General features: G+C 44.6%; 1 protein-coding gene across 1 annotated transcript in view; it reads left to right on the plus strand.

Annotated features, from left to right (window-relative positions):
• Positions 1–24,363, plus strand: part of LOC106570076 (RNA-binding motif, single-stranded-interacting protein 3) — a 226,843-nt gene that overhangs the window by 181,809 nt on the left and 20,671 nt on the right. The window contains exons 7-10 of the mRNA XM_014142038.2: positions 67–173; positions 7,745–7,788; positions 12,878–12,974; positions 15,334–15,384. Of these exons, the coding sequence (XP_013997513.1) occupies positions 67–173; positions 7,745–7,788; positions 12,878–12,974; positions 15,334–15,384 (299 nt within the window). The remainder of the gene's footprint in view (positions 1–66; positions 174–7,744; positions 7,789–12,877; positions 12,975–15,333; positions 15,385–24,363) is intronic.

Genomic DNA, 24,363 nt, shown 5'->3' on the forward strand with positions numbered 1-24,363 from the left:
AATTTCTGTTTTTACTAACCCCTTCCCTCTCTCTCTCTCTCTCTCTCTCTCTCTCTCTCTCTGCAGCCCCCAACGAGCCTTTGCTGTGCAAATTCGCAGACGGAGGGCAGAAGAAACGCCAGAGCCAGAGCAAGTACCCACAGAACGGGCGGCCGTGGCACAGGGAAGGCGAGGTAAGCCACTGACTCATTACAGCTGCCATTTTGGTTCCATAGGTACAGCCATCCAGCAGTTACCATTAACCCTGCATTACATACCAGCTACTCATGGCACTGGAATGACGTTTAGTTCAAAGGCAGGCATTTAACCACTGAGGTAATGGAAGTCTTAATGAGGGGTAATTTAGGTCCATGTAAAACATGTTTAAGGTTGGCGCTGGCAGTGAAAAAAGGTTGCATTTTTTTTTTTGAAAGCACTTAAAGTATTGATTCAAACCTTCAAAATAAGAGTTGAAATATAAATTGCATTTCAAGGTTGTATGAGTGCCCTCCCAAGGCTGCCAAACATATAGGTGCTCCACCCATGGTTCATAGTAGTTCTGGCCTATAAATTGGATACCTAACATATTCAGCAGTAGCAACCTACAACGGGAAGGGCAGTCGGAAGGTTTTTCATGCGGCTCTACGCACTACGGAGAATATGAACTTGCAGGGGCTGACAGTTGTGCTGAAGCTGCAAGGTAGAATGGAAAGAACAAGATATAGGCTCTCTGTGGAGATGGGCCTGACTGTGTGTCTTTCAGGAGACGTAACATACCCTCCAGTTTGTCTGCTTTGTTGGTTGTGTGCGTAATGGTTGTGTGTAATATACTGTGTGTGTGTGTGTGAGAGTGTGCATGTCCATCACAGACTCAGCAGACCAAACGCCGAGCCCAGTGAGGCCTGTTTACCCTAACACCATGTTGCTACAGAGCCTCACACACTGACAGGGTTAGCTGGCTAGACTTGACGCGAGGTGAGAGGGGTGTGTGTGTGCAGCGTCTGGAAAAAGGAGGAGAGAAGAAAGGAGAAAAGAAGAGAGGCAGCATCACTAGAATAGACAGAATACACAAAAACACTTTGGCTCTCTCTCATCTCTCCTCTCCTCCCCACACAGCGTGCTGATGAAATCTGCTGCCCTCCTTAGATTAAAAGGCTCGCCTCTCGCCCAACTACGTCTCGCGCGCAGATTAACGACATGGTTCGTGTTTTTATCTCCGTAAAAAGGCCCTCCCGTGGCCTCAGGCTCAACAGCTAGGAAGAGTCTTGCATCTCTCCTCCCTCGTCTCCCTCCCTCCCTCCCTCCCTCCCTCCCTCCCTCCCTCCCTCCCTCCCTCCCTCACTCCTGGCTTCCCATTACTCTGGTTAAGGACATGAGTGAGTGGCTGGTGGAGGCTTAAGTGCTGGTGTTGTTGGGGCCTTTGTGGGTTAGTTCGTGTGTGCGCGCGGGCTTGTGAGATCGAGAGTGCACACACATACAGTATGTTCTGTATGTGTGTGTGAGCACGCACGTTTGTTCGTAACTTTGTGTGTGTGTGTGTGTGTCAACGAGGCCCCCCACAGTCATTGATCAGCAGCACAGCCAGCGCTGGGAGGTCGGTTTCATATGTGAGTCTATTTAATCAGACGCTCTCCAATCCTTCACCAGGGGCCTCCCGTTCTGTGGCCAGATGAAGAGGGGCCGCCCAGATCACGCCATTTGCTACGTTCCCCATTGAACCCCTTTTTAAGTCAGCCAAACTCCCAGAACACACCGGGGGTTTAGTAGAGCACCCGTAGAGCAGCAAGCAACCCCATTGTTGCGTGATTAGTCAGTAGTTGAAAAGGGGTCAGAAGTCAGACGGAGGTTTTGGAAGAAGGGACAAGTTTCTTCTAAGTGGCTATGAGGCATGCGAACACTCTCTCAAACATGCGTTACATCTTATGAACGATGGGCCCTTACACGCGCACACATGCAAAACTCACACGCAAAGTCACGTGGGTTCAAGCACACGTACTCTGTCTGAGTCACGCATGCTCACACGGACACGGGCACACACAGCATACACTCATACGCACACACCATAAATCATTCAATCGTTAACACCTACACACAGTCTCACGTCACACTAGCTCAAGTGCTTTCTCTTTGGGGAAAGTGTTAATGGCAAGACGACCCGGTTCTCCCCTGTGTGAAAGGAAGCCTGACTGATGTTTTTGAGCGAGAGGGAAAGAGGGTGTGTGTGTGTGTCTGTGTGTGCGTGTATGTGTGTATTTGTGTCTGTGTGACCTACAGCCGGACACCAAGTCCAGTACAGGTGTCCTTCCAGCTGCCAGAGGGACCGACTTTCTCTCCCTCACGTACTGTCACTTTCTCTCCCTCACATGCTCCAACTTCCTCTCCGAGACACATACTGTCACTTTCTCTCCCTCACATGCTCCAACTTCCTCTCCGAGACACATACTGTCACTTTCTCTCCCTCACATGCTCCAACTTCCTCTCCGAGACACATACTCTCACTTTCTCTCCCTCACATACTGTCACTTTCTCTCCCTCACATACTCTCTTTCTCACATACTCTAATTTTCTCTTGTACATTTATTTCTCTTTCCCACACATACTCAGACACATATTCTTTCTCACATACACTTTTTTCTCTCTCTCCTCTTCATCTTACTTTCTTTCTTTCTTACACACACATTCTCTCTCTCTCTTTGTACCGGACACGCCAACAGCATGCATAATCAGTCATGGCGATGCAGCCGACCCTTATGGGGGATTGTCTGTGTGAGCCAGGCAGCCATGGTGTGGAATTCATTAACACATGGAAGTAAGGGCACCACGCATGGGACTTATCAGCCTCACCAGACAGCTGGCCATGTCTGGGATGGCCATTATCACGTACAGTGCCTTCAGAATGTATTCATGCCCCTTGACTTAATCCACATTTTGTTGTGTTACAGCCTGAATTCAGAATGTATTAAATATATGTTTTTTCTCACCCATTTACACACAATATCCTGTAATGACAAAGTGAAAACATGTTTTTAGAAAGTTTTGCAAATGTATTGAAAATTAAATACAGCAATATCTAATTTGCATATGTTATCACACCCCTAAGTCATTACATGTTAGAACCACCTTTGGCGGCGATTACAGCTGTGGGTCTTTCTGGGTAAGTCTCTAAGAGCTTTGCACACCTGGATTGTACTATATTTGTACATTATTCTTTATAAAATTCTTCAAGCTCTGTCAAGTTGGTTGTTGATCATTGCTTGACAGCCATTTTCAAGTCTTGCCATAGATTTTCAAGCGGATTTAAGTCTAAACTGTAACTAGGCCACTCAGGAACATTCAATGTCGTCTTGGTAAGCAGGATATATTTGGCCTTGTCTTTTAGGTTATTGTCCTGCTGAAAGGTGAATTTGTCTCCTAGTGTCTGTTGGAAAGCAGCCTGAACCAGGTTTTCCTCTAGGATTTTGCCTGTGGTTTTCTCTATTCCGGTTATTTTTATCCTAAAAAAACTCCCTTAGTCCTTGCCCTTCACAAGCATATCCATAACATCCACCACTATGCTTGAAAATATGAAGAGTTGTAGTCAGTGATGTGTTGGATTTGCTCCAAACATAACGCTTTGTATTCAGGACATAAAGTTCATTTCTTCTTATTTTTACCCATCTACCAATAGGTGACCTTCCTGGTTTTTGTGGTTGAATCTGTATTTGAAATTCACTGCTCTAATGAGGGACCTTACAGATTATTTTATGTGTGAGGTACAGAGATGAGGTAGTCATTCAAAAATCATGTTAAACATTATTATTGCACGCAGAGTGAGTCCATGCAACTTATTATGTGACTCGTTAAGCACATTTCTTTCTCCTGAAGCTTGTGTAGGCTTGCCATAACAAAAGAGTAGAATACTTATTTATAAGAATATGATTCCAATTTGACATTACGGGGTATTGTGTGTAGGCCAGTGACACAAAGTCTCTGTTTTAAATTCAGGCTGTAACACAACAAAATGTGGAAAAACTCAAGGGGTGTGAATACTTTCTGAAGGCCCTGTATAGGCACACAAATATAAACACATACACACACTGAAGCACATACACAGATACAAACACATAGACTTGGGCATGCACATATAGACGCATGCACACAGTGAAACATGCAGTGCATACATACCGCGATGCACATGCAGATGCATACACTCAGACTAGGGTTGAATGTCGGGAACCCGCTTACCAAGGTGTACTGGGATTTACCACCCAAAACCACTCCCTTTTCCCGGGATAAAAAAGTGCCAGAAACTGTTAAATGACAAATGATGCATATGAACAGCGTGGCGTGAAATGTAACTGTTAAATGATTTGCAATGTCTAAATCTGGCTTCTCTGCGGCCTCTGCATGATGAATTATCAACGCTCAGGGTGGTGACAGACAGCCCATCTCAGTATGGAATCGCATGTTCTCTCCCTGCTTTATCATGGTTTGAACAATGTGTGTAATTCCAGTCCATATAATACAGTATAATACAGTACAGTAATACAGTTCACACTCAAAAAGATGACTCTACTAGTGCTAGTTTCATTTATTTACCCAATAGAGCACATAACTAGCTACATCTATGGGCTTTTAGGTTTTTCTGTTATGTTTAATGTGCAGTAGTAGCCTATCATATACTGTATGTTTTGGATAATGACTCAATCATTTGGCCGTTTTTGGGCTTGCGCACATTAAATGTATTTAATGTATGGCTCATCAGGCTCAGGTAGCATCAGGCTTAAATTTTTTATCAAAGCTCTAATCAAATCCAGACATAAGCCTATTTATACGCTTTATAATGCTTTGAATGACACTTCCGGTTTTGGCGGGAAATACTGGGTTACCCGGGAGAAAAACGATTTATTCTCAGGATGGAACATTTGTAAAATACCAGGAAGATATTCCACCCTAACTCAGACACATACCAGTACACAGACTTCCTGTCAGTGGAACATACAGGCACATATACTGAACATAAATATAAACACAACATGTAAAGTGTTGGTCCCATGTTTCTTGAGCTGAAATAAAAGCTTATTTCTCTCAAATGTGCACAAATTTGTTCACAACCCTGTTAGTGAGCATTTCTCCTTTGCCAGTATAATCTATCCACTTGTCAGGTGTGGAATATCAAGAAGCTCATTAAACAGCATGATCATTACACAGGTGCACATTGTGCTGGGGACAATAAAAGGCCACTCTAAAATGTGCAGTTCTGTCACAATGCCACAGATGTCTCAAGTTTTGAGGGAGCGTGCAGTTGGCATGCTGACTGCAGGAATATCCAACCAAGCTGTTGCCAGATAATTTAATGTTCATTTCTCTACCATAAGCCGCCTCCAACATTGTTTTAGAGAATTTGGCAGTACGTCCAACCGGCCTCACAACCACAGACCATGTGTAACCACACCAGCCCAGGACCTCAACATCTGGCTTCTTCACCTGTGGGATCATCTGAGACCAGCCACATGGATAGCTGATGAAACTGAGGAGTATTTATTTCTGTAATAAAGCCCTTTTGTGGGGAAAAACTCATTCTGATTGGCTGGGCCTGGCTCCCCAGTGGGTGGGCTTATGCACTCCCAAGCCCACCCATGACTGCGCCTCTGACCAATCATGTGAAATCCATAGATTTGTGCCTAATGAATTTATTTAAATTGAATGATTTTCTTATATGAACTTTAACTCAGTAAAATCGTTGAAATTGTTGCATGTTGCGTTTACATTTATGTTCAGTGTATGTATACTGTATACACAGTGCAATTGTAAAGTATTCAAACCCCTTTACCTTTTCCACATTTTGTTATGTTACAGCCTTATTCTAAAATGGATAAAAGAATTGTATTTCCTCATTAATCTACACACAATACCCCATAATGCCAAAGCGAAAACAGGTTTTTAGAAATTTTAGCAAATGTATTAAAAATAAAAACAGAAATATCTTATTTACATAAGTATTCAGACCCTTTGCTATGAGGCTCGAAATGCATCCTGTTTCCATTTATCATCCTTGAGTTGTTTCTACAACTTGATTGGAGTCCACCTGTGGTAAGTTCAGTTGGTTGGACATCATTATATAAACAGGCACACACCTGTTTATATAATGTCCCACAGTTGACAGTGCATGTCAGAGCAGAAACCAAGCCATGAGGTCGAGAAGGGCCTTGGTCAGTGAGGTGACCAAGAACCCGATGGTCACTCTGACAGAGCTCCAGAGTTCCTCTGTGAAGATGGAAGAAACTTCGAGAAGGACAACCATCTCTGCAGCACTCCACCAATCTGGCCTTTATGGTAGAGTGGCCAGACAGAAGCCGCTCCTCAGTAAAAGGCACATGACAGCCCACTTGAAGTTTTCCAAAAAGCACCTAAAGACTCTCAGACCATGAGAAACAAGATCATCTGGTCTGATAAAACCAAGATTGAACTCTTTGGCCTGAACGCCAAGCATCACGTCTACAGGAAATCTTACACCATCCCTACAGTGAAGCATGGTGGTGGCAGCATCATGCTGTGGGGATGTTTTTCAGCGGCAGGGACTGGGACACTAGTCAGGATCAAGGGAAGGAAAAATTCACCCAACTTATTGTGGGAAGGTTGTGGAAGGCTACCCGAAACGTTTGACCCAAGTTAAACAATTTAAAGGCAATGCTACCTAGTACTAATTATGTTATGTAAACTTCTGAATCACTGGGAATGTGATGAAAGAAATAAAAGCTGAAATAAATCATTCTCTCTACTATTATTCTGACATTTCACATTCTTAAAATTAAGTCCTAACTGACCTAAGACAGGGAATTTTTACTAAATGTCAGGAATTGTGAAAAACTGAGTTTTAATGAATTTGGCTAAGGTGTATGTAAACTTCAACTGTATATATGTGCACATGCATACTATCAAATGCAGACACCCCCCCTTCAACACTCAAACATCTCTCAAATGCAAACACTCGTACTCACACTCAAACACACTCACATGAATGACCACACACAGGCCTACTGTATATTATGCTAATGCCGCGCACATCCGCAGTGGCCGTGTCACTAAGGGCTTATGCATCCGGTGTAGTATTCATTGGATCTCTTTTTCCCCCTCACTCACGTGGGTGATGTCTATGTACACTGATCCCCCCCCCTAGTTCCTGAGGGTCATTCCTGCCTTTTAGCTCACACAACCCTCCTGAAGGAACGAGGGAGTAAGAGGTATGGAGAGAGAGAGGTAGGGAGAGAAAGAGAGAGAGAGGTAGGTAGGGAGAGAGGGGGAGAATGAGAGAGGGGGACAGAGAGCGAGAGAGAGAGAGAGAGGGGGACGGGGAGAGAGCTGGACAGCGTGCTGATGAAATCTGCTGTCGTCAGCAGGTTCCCGTTAAAAGAAATGGGATTAGGCCTCCTCTGGGAGAGAGGCTACAGGAATGCAGATGACAGGTTGCAGGGAGAGAGGGAGAGAAGAGAGAGAGAGATGGGAACAAAACGAGAGAGGGTGAGAAAGAGGAAGAGATACAAGGGCCTCACACACGTTCACGCGTACACTCACCGCCATTCCTCTCTTCTTTCTCTCTGTCTCTCTCTCTTTCTCTCTCTCACTCTCTGTCTCTAAAAGGCTTGTGTCGATCATTGTCCCACATGCATAAAGTGTATTGAAATCCCTTTTTGTTTCCTATCTCTCAAAACCTGTTTATTGTGCTGACTTGAATTTGAAATTCAATGATTAACCTGTGATATGTCTCGTCTCTCTTGTGTTACAGACTGGTATGCAGTTAACATATGATCCTGCTGCTATGCAGAATGGGTAAGAGTCAATCTATTTAAAGAATCTATAAGAGATGTATTGGTGATAGGTCTCAGGCGTTTGTTCGTGCGTGCATGTATGCTTTCATGCCTGGTTGCCTGCATGTGTTCCTGTCCCTTTGTCTGTGACTCTGATTGTGTGCGTATGCGTGCCTTCCGTGTCGGTGTGCTAAGGGGTGCCATGGAAATGAATGTCCTAGCAAAGTGTTCTATTTTTCGCTGTGTGCCGTAACAGGAAGGGGCGGAGAGCCTTGAGTTCCGTCCTATCTCAATGTGGCCTCAGTCTGTGACAGGAAGCTTCTCACTCACTCCCTGCTTCCTGAAGCACTTACTCTCAATGACTCTGGAATAAGACTGGATGAATGAATAGCATCTCATTAGATTCAACACTGGCCATTTTAGAACCGTAACAGTACGTTGTAATTAAGAGGCCCGACATCAACGTTTAAGTTAGAGGAAACATGGAGAATAGCACAGTGACCATTTAGTAGACATACAATAGTAATGTATAGATACAGTATATGGAGAATATACTGTATGATTGCAGTATGTTGAGATGACTTAAAGACTTGTAGTCAGTGACAATAGTTCTATGTCAGTGGTCACCAACCTTTTCTGAGTCAAGATCCCTTTCCGAGTCAAAATGCAAGCCCAGATCTACCGCTCAGATTTTTTTTGTGACATGACTTAAATAACATAAGTCTATGCAACATTAACCAATTAAAAACCGTTCTGAAGCAATGAGGTTTGTGCAGTAGGCTATTGGCCCAATACATACCCAATACATTATCACTGCATATTGCCCTGCCAATGTTGGTATATGATCACACTGGTAATAGATCATTTGTTGTGTTACTTGTGATCACAATCATTCTTATCACAATCTTATTTTTTCTTACTGGACTGATGGTCTGCATCTGATGCTCAGTCTGAGGGGAGGGAGGGATCAGCGGTGAGGCTGCCTCTCACCCGACGCACCCTCCCTCCGCTCTCCCTCTCTCCGCTGAGAAATGGGGACACAGTCTTCCAGCTGATGGCGAAACTCAAGTCACACTGCATTATTTCTGCCTCATGCACCAATTCATGTTGTTACGCCTATGACCAGAGAAAGTTAAATACTCCTTGATATTAAAAAATACACAAGCCGCTAATAATAACCAAAAGTATGTGGACACCCGCTCGTCGAACATCACATTCCAAACTCATGAGCATTAATATGTAGTTGGTCCCCCTTTTCTGCTATAACAGCCACATCTGTGAAGGCTTTCTACTACATTTTGGAACATTGCTGCGGGGACATGCTTCCATTCAGCCACTAGCATTAGTAAGGTTGGGCACTGATGTTGGGCGATTTGGCCTGGCTCGCAGTCGGCATTCCAATTCATCCCAAAGGTGTTCGATGGGGTTGTGGTCATGGCTCTGTGCAGGCCAGTCAAGTTCTTCCACACCGATCTCGACAAAACATTTCTGTATGGACCTTGCTTTGTGCATAAGGGCATTGTCATGCTGAAACAGGAAAGGGCCTTCCGCAAACTGTTGCCACAAAGTTGGATGCACACAATCGTCTAGAATGTCATTGTATGCTGTAGCGTTAAGATTTCCCTTCACTGGAACTAAGGGGCCTAGCCCGAACCATGAAAAACAACCCCAGACCATTATTCCTCCTCCACCAAACTTTACAGTTGGCACTATGCATTGGGGCAGGTAGCGTTCTCTGGGCATCCGCCAAATCCAGATTCGTCTGTCGGACTGCCAGATGGTGAAGCGTGATTCATCACTCCAGAGACCACTTTTCCACTGCTCCAGAGTCCGAGCTCGTACATGGAAACCCATTTCATGAAGCTCCAGACAAACAGTTATTGTGCTGACGTTGCTTCCAGAGGCAGTTTGGAACTTGGTAGTGAGTGTTGCAACCGAGGATAGATTATTTTTACGCGCTACATGCTTCAGCACTCGGCAGTCCCGTTCTGTGAGCTTTTATGTACTACCACTTCGCGGTTGAGCAGTTGTTGCTCCTAGACCTTTCCACTTCACAATAACAGCACTTACAGTTGACCGGGGCAGCCCTAGCAGGGCAGAAATTTGACAAACTGACTTGTTGGAAAGGTGGCATCCTATTACGGTGCCACCTATATAATATTTGTCTATGGAGATTGAATGGCGGTGTGCTCAATTTTATACACCTGTCAGCAAAGGGTGTGGCTGAAGCAGGCAAATCCACTCATTTTAAGGGGTGTCCACATGCTTTTGTATATATAGTGTATATAAAACACAGGAAAAGTGTTTGTCTGCACTGGGCCTTTAAAGCCTGTATTTCCTTGGCATTTTCAGACAAATATTAACAGCTGGAGAAACAACACATTAACACGTTTCGTGAGGTCATGTTTTTTTATTCCACCTGTAGTTCAAGTCATTGTTAGTAATTTTAATCCAAGATTTCAACGCATAAAATAAAATAAATTGAGGTATAGTGTAGAAGGTAGCAATACAGAATCTACTGTAAGTAAGGCTTTTCAATTTTATAATTACAGTACCAGTCAAAAATTTGGACACAGCTACTCATTCCAGAGTTTTTCTTTATTTTTTATTATTTTCTACATTGTAGAATAATAGTGAAGACATCAACATTCTGAAATAACACACATGGAATCATGTAGTAACCAAAAAAGTGTTAAACAAATCAAAATATATATTATATTTGAGATTTTTCAAATTAGTCACCCTTTGCCTTGATGACAGCTTTGCATACTATTGACATTCTCTCAACCAGCTTCATGAGGTAGTCACCTGGAATGCATTTCAATTAACATGTGTGCCTTGTTAAAAGTTAATATGTGGAATGTTTTTCCTTCTTAATGTGTTTAAGCCAATCAGTTGTGTTGTGACAAGGTAGGGGTGGTATACAGAAGTTAGCCATATTTGGTAAAATAAAAATGATGGCAAGAACAGCTCAAATAAGCAAAGAGAAACAATAGTTCATCATTACTTTAAGACATGGTCAGTCAATCCGTAAAATTTCAAGAACTTTGAAAGTGCAGTCGTAAAAACCATCACGCACTATGATGAAACTGGCTGTCATGAGGTCCGCCACAGGAAAGGAAGACCCAGAGTTACCTCTGCTGCAGAGGATAAGTTCATTAGAGTTAATTGCACCTCAGATTGCAGCCCAAATAAATGCTTCACGGAGTTCAAATAACAGGCACATCTCAACATCAACTGTTCAGAGGAGACTGCGTGAATTAGGCCTTCATAGTTGAATTGCTGCAAAGAAACCACCACTAAAGGACACCATTAAGAAGAAGAGACTTGCTTGGGCCAAGAAACACGAGCAATGGACATTAGACCGGTGGAAATCTGTCCTTTTTTTGGTTCCAACCGCCATGTCTTTGTGAGACAGGTGAGTAGGTAAACGGATGATCTCATGTGTAGTTCCCACCGTGAAGCATGGAGGAGGAGGTGTGATGGTGTGGGGTTTCTTTGCTGGTGACACTGTCTGTGATTTATTTAGAATTCAAGGCACACTTAACCAGAATGGCTACCACAGCATTCTGCAGCGATACGCCATCCCATCTGGTTTGCGCTTAGTGGGACTATAATTTGTTTTTCAACCCAACAATGACCCAAAACACACCTCCAGGCTGTGTAACGGCTATTTGACCAAGAAGGAGAGTGATGGTGCTGCATCAGATGACCTGGCCTCCACAATCACCCGACCTCAACCCAATTGAGATGTTTTGGGATTAGTTGGACTGCAGAGTGAAGGTAAAGCAGCCAACCACTGCTTAGCATATGTGGAAATTCCTTCAAGTCTGTTGGAAAAGCATTCCTCATGAAGCTGGTTGAGAGAATGCCAAGAGTGTGCAAAGCTGTCATCAAGGCAACGGGTGGCTACTTTGAAGAATCTAAAATCTATATTTATTTGTGTAACACTTTTTTTGGTTACTACATGATTCCATATGTGTTTTTTTATAGTTTTGATGTCTTCACTATTATTCTACAATGTAGAAAATAGTAAAACTAAAGAAAAAACCTTGAATGAGTAGGTGTGTCCAAGCGTTTGACTGGTACTGTATATGTAGCCTTTGTACAAAGCCCACACATGCTAGTTGTATCATAATATATAATTGTAATATATGCCATTTAGCAAACGCCTTTATCCAAAGTGACTTACGTTTTACATAAGGGTACTTGGTCCCATGAATCGAACCCCCTATTCTGGCGTTGCGAGCACTACGCTCTACCAACAGAGGGCCATTGAGAGTGGTATAACATTGCACTTAACCAGCGAGGGGATAGAAATGACACCCAGGGATGTTAAAGTAGCCCGCCGTGATACAGTAGCCCGCCAGCTCTTTCCCCAAGAGCCAAACTCAACACCTTGGAATAGCCTTCTTTAAATGCATTGAGTTTTCCCAAACACTGTGGATTGAAGTCAGCAATCAGCCTAAGCCAGCCAACATGGTATAGCCTTATTGCTCGAGGCTGGTGGGGGCGAAAACACAGACGGACATTTTTTTATGTGATGACAAAGCTCAATTTTGATCTGATAAAACCAGACTTTTCAATCGAGAAGCCATAAGATGCTTCATGAAACTTTTATGCGCCCCACGAAACACAATATATTGCGTTGCGTTTGATTTGAGCAGGCAAAGGGATGAAACAAGACAATGAAGGGCTATACCCACATGAAGGAAGCTCTGTCTGTACGGCCTCAAAGACTGACTGCGCGGATCTGTGCATAGACGACTATGTGGGTGTGTTTATTGGTGTGCATGGATCAATGGACATAAAAGGTATTTTAGTAGAGAGATTGTTTCTGTTGTATGGTTCATTCCAGTCCTTATGTGGCGATAGACTGGCTCGAGGAATATTTATGGAAAATATTTTATATGGTTCAATTAGAGGTTAGTACATAAAAAGCCTAAGGCATGAAACACACAAAAATGTCCTCACATACTGGTGTCTATAAATGAATGTTAATTCCCAATCAGCTTTTGGAAACGGTTGTTCCCTAACCAAACATACATAGTGTCATCCAGTACCAGGGTCTGACCTCCCTTTCACCTGCTCTGTTTCCTCTCTCCCCTCAGGTTCTACACCTCGCCTTACAGTATCGCCACCAATCGCATGATCGCACAGACGTCCATCACGCCCTTCATTGCTGCTTCCCCCGTCTCCACATATCAGGTGAGTGATGTACTGGAGTGTACCCAGAGGGAGATAGCCGCGGGGCGGCTGGGGACCGGCTGGGAGATGGGCAAGCTGTGGGGCTGGAAAACAGCAAGGGGCTCTCAGAGATTCGGAACTTTGAAGCGTTCCTCATTGGTTTGCCAACGATGCTGGATGAAAACACAACAGACGGAGAGTCTCAACAGAAAATGAGCACGAAATAGACGGAGGGAAAAAAGAGAAAAGCAACGCCCGTTAGGAATTAGAGTGTTGGGAAAAACAAACAGTTTCTTCCCTCGCTGTCCTGACCCTGTTGTGCTTTTCAAGCTTTTTCAAGCTGTCATACCTTTCATAGTAATTTTGCATCCTTTTCCTGCTAACTGAATTCCACACTTTGTATCCCAGTTGATCCCTGGAACCATGTGAAACAGAGCGTTTCCATTTCTAAACACGCACAATTTCAAGCACCTCCAGATGGGAGAACAAGCAGAAGGGAAGAGACACTGTTCAGTTCACCTACACTTTCCCCCAAGAGCACTCACTGTTTATCATTGAGGCTGATTAGAATGCAGAAAGAGGGAAAGCGACAGGGAGAGAGAGATGGAACGAGAGAGTGAGAGAGATGGAACGAGAGAGTGAGAGAGCAAGAATGAGAGAGCGCTGGAGAGAGAGAGCGATAGGGAGAGAGAGAGAGATAAAGACGGAGAAGGAAAGATAGAGGGAAGGGGGTTGGTTGGTGAAGGTTGGCTTGTCCGCCTTTCAGAAACGTCTGATTAAAACTCAGGTCCAGTGCTGGGGTGAGAAGTGGGCTGGGGCGCGGCGCTAATCCGCGTTCCGAAGGCTTCCCAAATTGATTTATCAAAAACAATGGCCTGGCTTTTGAGGAATATTAATCCTCACAGTTTCAATATTGGCCACCACCACTTCCTGTAATATTGCCCTTCAGCAAGGCAGCACCAGGCAAGGTGAGTCCTCCATCTTCTGCTCAAGTACAAAGAGTAGAGCAGGCAGGAAGCAAAGCATACAGTATGAGACAAAGGAATCACTAGTGGGCAAAATGGAGAAAAATTATATGATTTCAGTTCTTTGTGGTAGAAAATATGAAGCATTTTGCACCTTTTTTATTGGCTACTATTACATATAATCTGCTCAGATGCAGATCCTTTATTGTTTATTGAATTGTGTGTTTTACAATTGTATTTATTTACTGGAAATAACAAACAAACTAAAACGATGGCTAATTCGCCAAATGCCCATTGTAAACAGTTTTTCTGTTTACAATGGGCGCTGGGAAAACATCCTGATTACTTTGTCACCTGACAGTGGACAATCCATCCACTTCCTGGTCTAGCCATGTGGTCTGCCCTGCTGTGTTCTGGCTGCCTTAATATCAAACACAAGCTCAGGGCAGCGTCAGCCAGAGGTAGACAGACATCCTCAGACTAGACCACTGGACAACATAGTCAGTCACACAATGTACCAGCTTCTTATTAAGTCATCACTGCTGCTACTAATGCATCCATGAAAATATTTAGTTTTGAACAAAAACACTCAATCTCAGTCAAAACATTTAAAAGCACACGCAGTTTGAATCTTGTTGATGTCACATGGAAATATTCTAAAGGTGGACGATTAGGGAACAAAGCATTGTCTCATCTCCTTTTTCTTCCTGTTGTCTCGAGAACAAACATCGTGAGGAAGAAACAAACAATCATGGCTCTGTGCTATACAATAAAAAACCCTCACTTGTTTAGGCAAGCCCCAAATCATGGGCTTTAACGAGCTCAGAGGATTGGCGTTCTTATGGAAGATTAGCATCTGTTTGTCTTTGTTGAGTCCAATCATTTCCCCAAGGATCAATGGGCAGACGTGTGTGTCTCTGACTAGCTGTCTAATACTCCTCTCCAGCTAATCTAAATGGTCCATTTATTCAACTGTGGCTTCTCTCACTGTCAACAGCAGGAATTCTGTTGAACTGAATGTCTCACAAAGTCCAATAGAGCTGTAGGTCTTTTTCTGTTTCAGGGTTAGTTTGTGTGTTCTTGTCCCTCGATATTCGGATTGCCACTGTCGACCCAAGCTGGGTTGAGCCATCTTGGCCTGTGGCATGACACGCTGTGCCTAATTCTGCAAATTTAAGGCCTGTGTGTTTTCAACTGGCCAAGGCTTGTTAGCTTCATCTTACCTCAACACACCCACACTTCCCAGGCACGGAAGTTACAGTGGGAAAGGACAGGGCACAAGCATGCACTGGCATGCAGAGAAATAGCGTGACAATGGAAAACCAGTTATTGCACACTGTTGATTGTAAGGGAAAAGAGGTGGCATGGGTAACCTTAAGTCAAAAATGATGTTTCATTTGATGTCTCCCTCATAGGTCCAGAGTACGTCATGGATGCCTCATCAACAATACGTTATGCAACCTACAGTAAGTGCATTACCATTCTCTGTGTCATGTGATTTACTGTATGTGCTCTAGCAGTCCCACATGCACCTTTGACCTTTTGGGTTAGAGGTCGACAGGAAGTCGAAGATGCCTGATGTCTACCTTCACTTGCGATAAGTTCACAGTGCCTTTCGGGTTAACTCACCAGAAGAGTTAAGAGAGCTTCGGACAGAATGTTATGAGCCTTTCAGAATGTTTCAACCTCCAAGGCACTTTCTATATATTTAGAGCTAAGATCAGGCAGCATTGGAATTGGTAAAGTAGACGCTGCATCTTCAAACTCCTCCTGTGGCAAGTCCACTTTAAGACCACCTTCGGAACTCACCCACAGACTCAAACACTGAACCGAATTGTATCGCTGATAGCTAAATGATTCCTCCGCTACTGAAAGTTGATCGTTCCACTGTGATAAACACTTGGATGTCCATTCGCTCTTTCTTAGGTGTACAAACATGTGTTTCTGGTTGGGAACACACAGGGTTTATTGGTCTTGGTGGACTGTAGTGTGACTCAGTGGAATTTAACTAGCAAAGCAGAACACCAGCAAGCCTGCTCAATCTATCTCAGCAACGTACCAGGCCTTCAGCATTCAATTCTGCAATAGTACTGCAATACTACTTATATCAGTCAGCGTTTCATGTTATATTAACCCTACATTACTAATAGGTCCCATGTGGCTCAGTTGCAACTCCAGGGTTGTGGGTTTCGATTCCCACGAGGGGCCAGTACAAAAAATGTGAGTACACTACTGTAAGTCGCTCTGGTTAAGAGCATCTGCTAAATTCCCCAAAAATGATATAATAATAATAATAATATATGCCATTTAGCAGACCCTTTTATCTAAAGTGACTTACAGTCACGTGTGTATACATTTTTCATACGGGTGGTCCTGGGAATCAAGCCAACTATTCTGCCGTTGCAAATGCGATGCTCTACCGACTGAGCTACAGAGGACCAGTGTTTCATGTCATATTAACCCTAAATATTTATCATCCACAAGTTCAACAGATCTCAAACTCAATCATTCTAGCTAGAATACAACCTCAATTATACCTCACTACTAGTGTATATAGTTGTTTATTTCATTAATTGTGGTTTCATGCATTTTTCACACAGAGTAGCTAATAATAACATTATAATAGCACATACTGTAATGCAACCGACTGATTCCCACTTTAGGACAACTTAGTCTCTTGTTTAGGTAAGAGGCAATTAGTAATTAGAGCAGTCTGTATGAGTTGTTCATGAGAGCTGATGCTTTCAGAGCTCCTAATGGTTCTGCTGCTGTTGCATCCAATCTCCCATCCTGGCCCTGAGTTTTACTGCAGTGCGTAGATCTTTATACTGGTGTCATTGTGATGTGTTAGGCTATTGCCATGTTATCAATATTGCACTAATGTGAGGGACTGAAAATGCAGCCTCGTGTTTTGCAGAGAGTATATCAGGTTTCATGTATGACCCAGATGCAGACAGTGTCGAAGAAACAAAAGTTTATTTGTAATGCAGGGGCAGGCAAATTACAGGTCAAAGACAGGCAGGGGTCAGTAATCCAGAGAGTGTGCAAAGGGTCCAGAATGGCAGGCTGTCTCAGGATCAGGGCAGGCAGGGGTCAATAATCCAGTGAGGTGGGGCAAGGTATAGAATGGCAGGCAGGCTCAGGGTCAGGGCAGGCAGAACGGTCAAAACCGGGAAGGACTAGAAAACAGGAGCAAGAACAGACAGGAGCCAGGGAACAAACGCTGGTAGGTTTCATAAACAAAACAAACTGGCAACAGACAAACAGAGAACACAGGTATAAATACACAGGGATAATGGGGAAGATGGGCGACACCTGGAGGCGGGTGGAGACAAGCACAAAGACAGGTGAAATAGATCAGGGTGTGACAGAGTAGGGATATTCAAATCAAATCAAATTTTAAAGGTCACATGCGCCGAATACAACAGGTGTAGTAGACCTTACAGTGAAATGCTCACTTACATGCCCTTAAAAAACAATGCAGTTTTAAGAAAATCCCTAAAAAAGTAAGAGATAAGTATAACAAATAATTAAAGAGCAGCAGTAAATAACAATAGCGGGGCTATATACAGGGTGTATCGGTACAGAGTCAATGTGTCAATGTGTCAATGTGCGGGGGGCACCAGTGTTGAGGTAATTGAGATAATTATGTAGTTGCCATACCAGGCAGTGATGCAACCCGTCAGGATGCTCTCGATGGTGCAGCTGTAAAACCTTTTGAGGATCTCAGGACCCATGCCAAATCTTTTCAGTCTCCTGAGGGGGAATAGGTTTTGTCGTGCCCTCTTCACGACTGTCTTGGTGTGCTTGGACCATGTTAATTTGTTGGTGATGTGGACGCCAAGGAACTGTTCCACTACAGCCCCGTCGATGAGAATGGGTGCTCGCTCGCTCCTCCTTTTCCTGTAGTCCACAATAATCTCCATCGTCTTGGTCATGTTGAGGGAGAGGTTGTCTTATCTCCTCCCTATAGGCCGTCTCATTGTTGTCGGTGATCAGGCCTACCACTGTTGTATCATCAGCCAACTTAATGATGGTGTTGGAGTCGTGCCTGGCCATGCAGTCATGAGTGAACAGGGAGTACAGGAGGTGACTGAGCACACACCCCTGAGGGGCCCCTGTGTAGAGGATCAGTGTGGCGGATGTGTTGTTACCTACCCTTACCACTTGGGTGTGGCCCATCAGGAAGTCCAGGATCCAGTTGCAGAGGGAGGTGTTTAGTCCCAGGGTCCTTAGCTTAATGATGAGCATTGAGGGCCCTATGTTGTTGAACACTGAGCTGTAGTCAATGAATAGTATTCTCACATAGGTGTTCCTTTTGTCCAGGTGGGAAAGGGCAGTGTGGAGTGCATCATCTGTGGATCTGTTGGTGCGGTATGCAAATTGGAGTGGGTCTAGGTTTTCTGGTATAATTGTGTTGATGTGAGACATGACTAGCATTTCAAAGCATTTCATGGCTACAGATGTGAGTGCTACGAGTCGGTAGTCATTTAGGCAGGTTACCTTAGTGTTCTTGGGCACAGGGACTATGGTGGTCTGCTTGAAACATGTAGGTATTCCAGACTCAGACAGGGAGAGGTTGAAAATGTCAGTGAAGACACTTTCCAGTTGGTCAGTGCATGCTCGGAGTACATGTCTTGGTAATCCGTCTGGCCCAGCGGCCTTGTGAATGTTGACCTGTTTAAAGGTCTTACTCACATTGGCTGCGGAGAGCATGATCACACAGTCATCTGGAACAGCAGATGCTCTCATGCATGTTTCAGTGTTACTTGCCTCGAAGCGAGCATAGAAGTTATTTAGCTTGCTGGTAGGCTCGTGTCACTGGGCAGCTCTCGGCTGTACTTCCCTTTGTAGTCTGTAATAGTTTGCAAGCCCTGGCACATCTGACGAGCATTGGAGCCGGTGTAGTATGATTCGATCTTAGTCCTGCATTGATGCTTTGCCTGTTTGATGGTTCGTCGGAGGGCATAGCAGGATTTCTTATAAGCTTCCAGGTTAGAGTCCCGCTCCTTGAAAGCGGCAGCTCTACCCTTTAGCTCAGTGCGAATGTTGCCTGTAATCCATGGCTTCTGGTTGTGGTATGTACGTACAGTCACTGTGGGGACGAAGTCGTCGATGCACTTATTGATAAAGCCAGTGACTGATGTGGTTTACTCCTCAATGCTATCGGAAGAATCCCGGAACATATTCCAGTCTGTGCTAGCCAAACAGTCCTGTAGTTTAGCATCTGCTTCATCTGAACACTTTTTTTATAGACCGAGTCAATGGTGCTTCCTGATTTAATTTTTGTTTGTAAGTAGGAATCAGTCGGATAGAGTTATGGAGTTATGGTCAGATTTGTCAAATGGAGAGCGAGGGAGAGCTTTGTACGCGTCTCTGTGTGTGGAGTAAAGGTGGTCTAGAATTTTTTTCCCTCTGGTTGCACATTTAACATGCTAATAGAAATGAGGTAAAACTGATTTAAGTTTCCCTGCATTAAAGTCCCCGGCCACTAGGAGCACTGCCTCTGGATGAGCGTTTTCCTGTTTGCTAATGGCGGAATACAGCTCATTGAGTGCGGTTTTAGTGCCAGCCTCGATCTGTGGTGGTATGTAGACAGCTACAAAAAATACAGATGAAAACTCTCTAAGTAGATAGTGTGGTCTACAGCTTATCATGAGATACTCTACCTCAGGCGAGCAAAATCCTGAGACTTCCTTAGATATTGTGCACCAGCTATTGGTTACAAATGTGTCTTACCCCCGTGTCTTACCAGAGGCTGCTGTCCTGTCCTGCCGATAGAGGGTATAACCCGTCAGCTGTATGTTCTTAATGTCGTCATTCAGCCACAACTCGGTGAAACATAAGATATTACAGTTTTTAATGTCCAGTTGGTAGGATATACGTGCTTTCAGTTCGTCCCATTTATTTCCCAGCGATTGAACGTTAGCTAGCAGAATGGAAGGCAAGGGCAGATTAGCCACTCGTCGCCTGATCCTCACAAGGCATCCTGGTCTCTTTCCGCGAAACCTACGTTTCCTTTTCCAGCGAATCACGGGGATCTGGGCCTGGTTGGGTGTCCGTAGTATATCCCTCGCATCCCACTCATTGAAGAAGAACTCCTCATCCAATTTGAGGTGAGTATTCCCAGTTCTGATGTCCAGACGCTCTTTTCATTCGTAAGAGACGGTAGCAGCAACATTATGTACAAAACAAGTTATGAACAACGTAAAAAAAGAAAGAAAATAGCATGGTTGGTTAAGAGCCGATAAGACGGCAGCCCTACCCTCCGGCGCCATCTTGGACAGCTGAAGGCTGGAGGATCTGAAGAAAGATCTATCCCCAAGCCACCCATTTACATTACATTTAGGTCATTTAGCAGACGCTCTTATCCAGAGCAACTTACCAGGGTTGTGAATGCATACATTTTCATACTTTTTCCATACTTGTTCCCCGTGGGAATCAAACCCACAACCCTGGCGTTGCAAGCGCCGTGCTCTACCAACTGAGCTACACGGGACTACCTTCCAACTGGTCTTCATACACTACATCATACCTAAGGCACTGTGTGGGTCCTCCAGAGCCATATCTTAGACTTAGAGCATTTAGGGGTCCTAGTGAGTGAGATCATTTACACACAGGCAGTATCAAAAACGACTACTGTACATATGTGATGCCGGCCAAGCCGGAACAATGCAACACTATAGTTCCTGATCTACCATCACCACCAACACCAACACCACTATCCATAGAGAAGCCCTCCTACCACCTACTACCCTACTGCTGCTCCCTGCTGCGACCATTACCACCTAGCCTCCCCGTCTCAGTTACCCCCACGCTGGGAGACAAGCAACATGTAATCTGGCCCCAGCAGGGCACCACTCCACCAGCCTCCCAGCCAGCTCCTCTCCTTCTCTCTCCTAGCCAGCTAGCCGCCATGACGGGACAGGAGTCCCTGGTGCTACAGATGCTACAGAGAGGATCAAAGCATGGCTGCTGTGTGTGTGTGTGTGTGTGTGTGTGTGTGTGTGTGTGTGTGTGTGTGTGTGTGTGTGTGTGTGTGTGTGTGTGTGTGTGTGTGTGTGTGTGTGTGTGTGTGTGTGTGTGTGTGTGTGTGTGTGTTTTGGATTATGTTATGAGTGCTGTATGAATGTCTGGGGTTTATGCTGTTTACTGCTCGATATGGGTGTGTTTATGAGTACAGTAGGTGTGTGAGAGATTGCTTGTGAAATACAGTGTGTACATGTTTTTACATGTGAACATGTTTACGGATTGATGAGTATGACTGGGCTGGCAGTGTTGCTCTTACATAAACCATATGAGGTATCTGAAAATCCCTTAATCTATAGTCTTCTATTGTGACTATTGGCATGGCCTATAAGAGAATAGGTGCTGTTATTGGACCAGGTCTCTCTTGGAAAAGAGATGTTATCTCAATGACAAAAACCTGTATAAATAAAGGTTAAATAAAAAGAAAACAGTTTAAATACAGTAGCGTCCCCCATCTGCTCCCTCCCTATAGACCAGTGTGTCTTCCTCTCTCTCTCTGTCCGTATGGCCTTGTTCCAATCGCGCTGCATCCACAATCCACCAGACTGCCCAGTGCCCGTGCCCTAACCCCAGTTGCCCCCCCCCTTCAACCTCCCTCCACTCGACCACCACCCAACCTGTCGCCTTATGTCTGCACTTATATTCTTCCTGTACATGCCCCCCCTTCAACCTCCCCCCTCCGTGCCACCGATCCAATGAAACACATTAAACTAGCGGAGCGTGCTAGCCTAGCGTTCAGGGGCTACTTCAAGTATTAAACCAATTGATTGTGCTGCAATTTGGGGCTGTTGGCGTGCACAGCATGTTTAACCAATGGGCCATTCTGGGGGGAGTGTTCTCCTGGTGTCTGTGCAATATGGAGGCGGCGGAGCATGGTAAAGGGAGAGGACATTGCCACAACCAATCAGAATGACTACACTAGAGCTCAGACCTGGGTTCTTTTTCTGGCTGTGTCGGGTGGACATTACAAGAGTACGTGGCCATTAAGGCCAGATCGTTCTTCAAGATGTTCAAACGTTCATAGATGACCAGCAGGTCAGTAGCTCAGGAGTAAATGTCAGTTGGCTTTTCATAACCAAGCATGGCTGACCCTAGCCCCCTGGCACAGAGACTATTGCAGCATAGATCATGGAGGCTGAGACGTTGGGGGTCAGCGGACACTGTGGCCCTGTCCAACGATACCCCCAGACAGGGCAAACCAGGCAGGATATAACCCCACCCACTTTGCCAAAGCACAGCCCCCACACCACTACAAGGATATCAACAGACCACTTACTACCCTGAGACAAGGCTGAGTAAAGCCCACGAAGCTCTCCTCCACCGCACAAGCTCAAGGGGGCACAAAACTGCTCAAGAAGATCACGTCACAGATTCAACCCACTCAAGTCGAGTATAGCGAAAAAGACCTGGCACGATGTGATGCACCCCTCCCAAGGATGGCATGGAAGAGCACTAGTAAGCCAGTGACTCAGCCCCCATAATAGGGTCAGAGGCAGAGAATCCCAGTGAAGAGGGGAGCCGGCCAGGCAGGCAGAGACAGCAAGGGTGGTTCGTCACTTCAGTTTTCGCACCCCTGGGCCAGACTACATTAGACCAAATTATTTTGAATACTATGTGAACCCAGGAATGCTAGTGTGCTGCTGTCGGTGGCAGTTTGAATTTGGAGTTACATGATAAGTGAGAATTGAAAGTGTTCTTTGAGTAAGAGTGTGCGGGCTGCTGTTACATGGTAGAAACAGCAGTGTATCTTGTTTATCTCACTAGATTGAGTTTGACAACCGTAGCCTGAGTGCTCTATCCCTCAGCGTTGTGCTTTGTTAGGAGATGGGGAGAGAGAGAAAAATGAAAAGACAAACAGTTTGCAGAAATGTGTGTATCCTTGGACGAGAAGTGCTTAGAGCGAAAACTTCAAAAGAAAAATGACAGCTTGTTTTCAATTGCCGTTAAAACACGGCTTCAACTCGCTTCTTTCTCTCCCAGTCCTTCACTTTTTCTCTCTCTCCGTTTATCTTTCCCTGTATCATTCTCTCTCACACTGTCTCCTCCTCTCCCTCTTCTCCATCTCCTGTCTCACTCCATCTCTCTCTCTCTCACTCCTCTCTCTCTCTCTCTCTCACTCCACTCTCTCTCTCTCTCTCACTCCACTCTCTCTCTCTCTCTCTCTCTCTCTCTCTCTCTCTCACTCCATCTCTCTCTTTCTCTCTCACTCCTCTCTCTCTCTCTCTCTCTCTCTCTCACACTGTCTCCTCCTCTCTCTCTTCTCCATCTCCTGTCTCACTCCATCTCTCTCTCTCTCACTCCTCTCTCTCTCTCTCTCTCTCTCTCTCACTCCACTCTCACTCTCTCTCTCACTCCACTCTCACTCTCTCACTCCATCTCTCTCTTTCTCTCTCACACCTCTCTCTCTCTCTCTCTCTCTCTCACACTGTCTCCTCCTCTCTCTCTTCTCCATCTCCTGTCTCACTCCATCTCTCTCTTTCTCTCAATCCATCTCTCTCTCTCTCTGTCTCTCTCTCTCTCTCTCTCTCTCTCTCACACTCCTTCTCTCTCTCTCTCTTTCTCTCTCTCTCTCTCTCTCTTCATCTCTCCCACTCTCACCTGTCCCTTCCAGTACTGAGGTTCTTTGAAGCTGTGGTGTGGTGTACATACCAGCTGGGAGGGTGGTGTTGCCAGCAGTACTTGGGCTGTGAGGTAATGCCTGCAGTAGATCAGTCAGCAGCAGACCTGTGATAGTTGAGTAGACTACACTGCAAACAATGTGTTACATAGATTTTATTGTATTGAGATAACGAAGTTAAAATTGCTTGAGTTGAGTTCATCGCACTTACCAAGAAAATGCATTTACTCGTTTTTAGTTGATTTAACTTACCCGGAAAATACATCAAGATAATTTGTATTGTTCTAAGATATTCTGACTTGTTTCAAGCCTTTTTCAAGCCTTTTTTAAGTAAGCAAAATTATCTGCCAGAGCACTAAGATAATTTGTCTTGGTAAGATGTCTTATTAGGATCAAATAACATGAAATAAGAATTTATCTTACCCTATCAAGCCTTTTTTGTTTTGTTTAAATAATCAAAATTGTCTGCCAGTGCACTAAGATACACTACATGACCAAAAGTATGTGGACACCTGCTCATCAAACATCTCATTACAAAATCATGGGCATTAATATGGAGTTGATCCACCCTTTGCTGTTATAACAGCCTCCACTCTTCTGCGTAGGCTTTCCACTAGATGTTGGAACATTTCTGCGGTGACGCTTCCATTCAGCCACAAGAGCATTAGTGAGGTCAGGCACTGATGTTTGGCGATTAGACCTGACTCGCAGTCGGCATTCCAATTCATCCCAAAGGATTTTGATGCGGTTGGGGTTAGGGTTCTGTGCAAGCCAGTCAAGTTCTTCCACACCAATCTAG

The sequence above is a fragment of the Salmo salar genome, chromosome ssa14 (assembly GCF_905237065.1).
Source record: "Salmo salar chromosome ssa14, Ssal_v3.1, whole genome shotgun sequence".
In the NCBI taxonomy this organism is placed as follows: domain Eukaryota; kingdom Metazoa; phylum Chordata; class Actinopteri; order Salmoniformes; family Salmonidae; genus Salmo; species Salmo salar.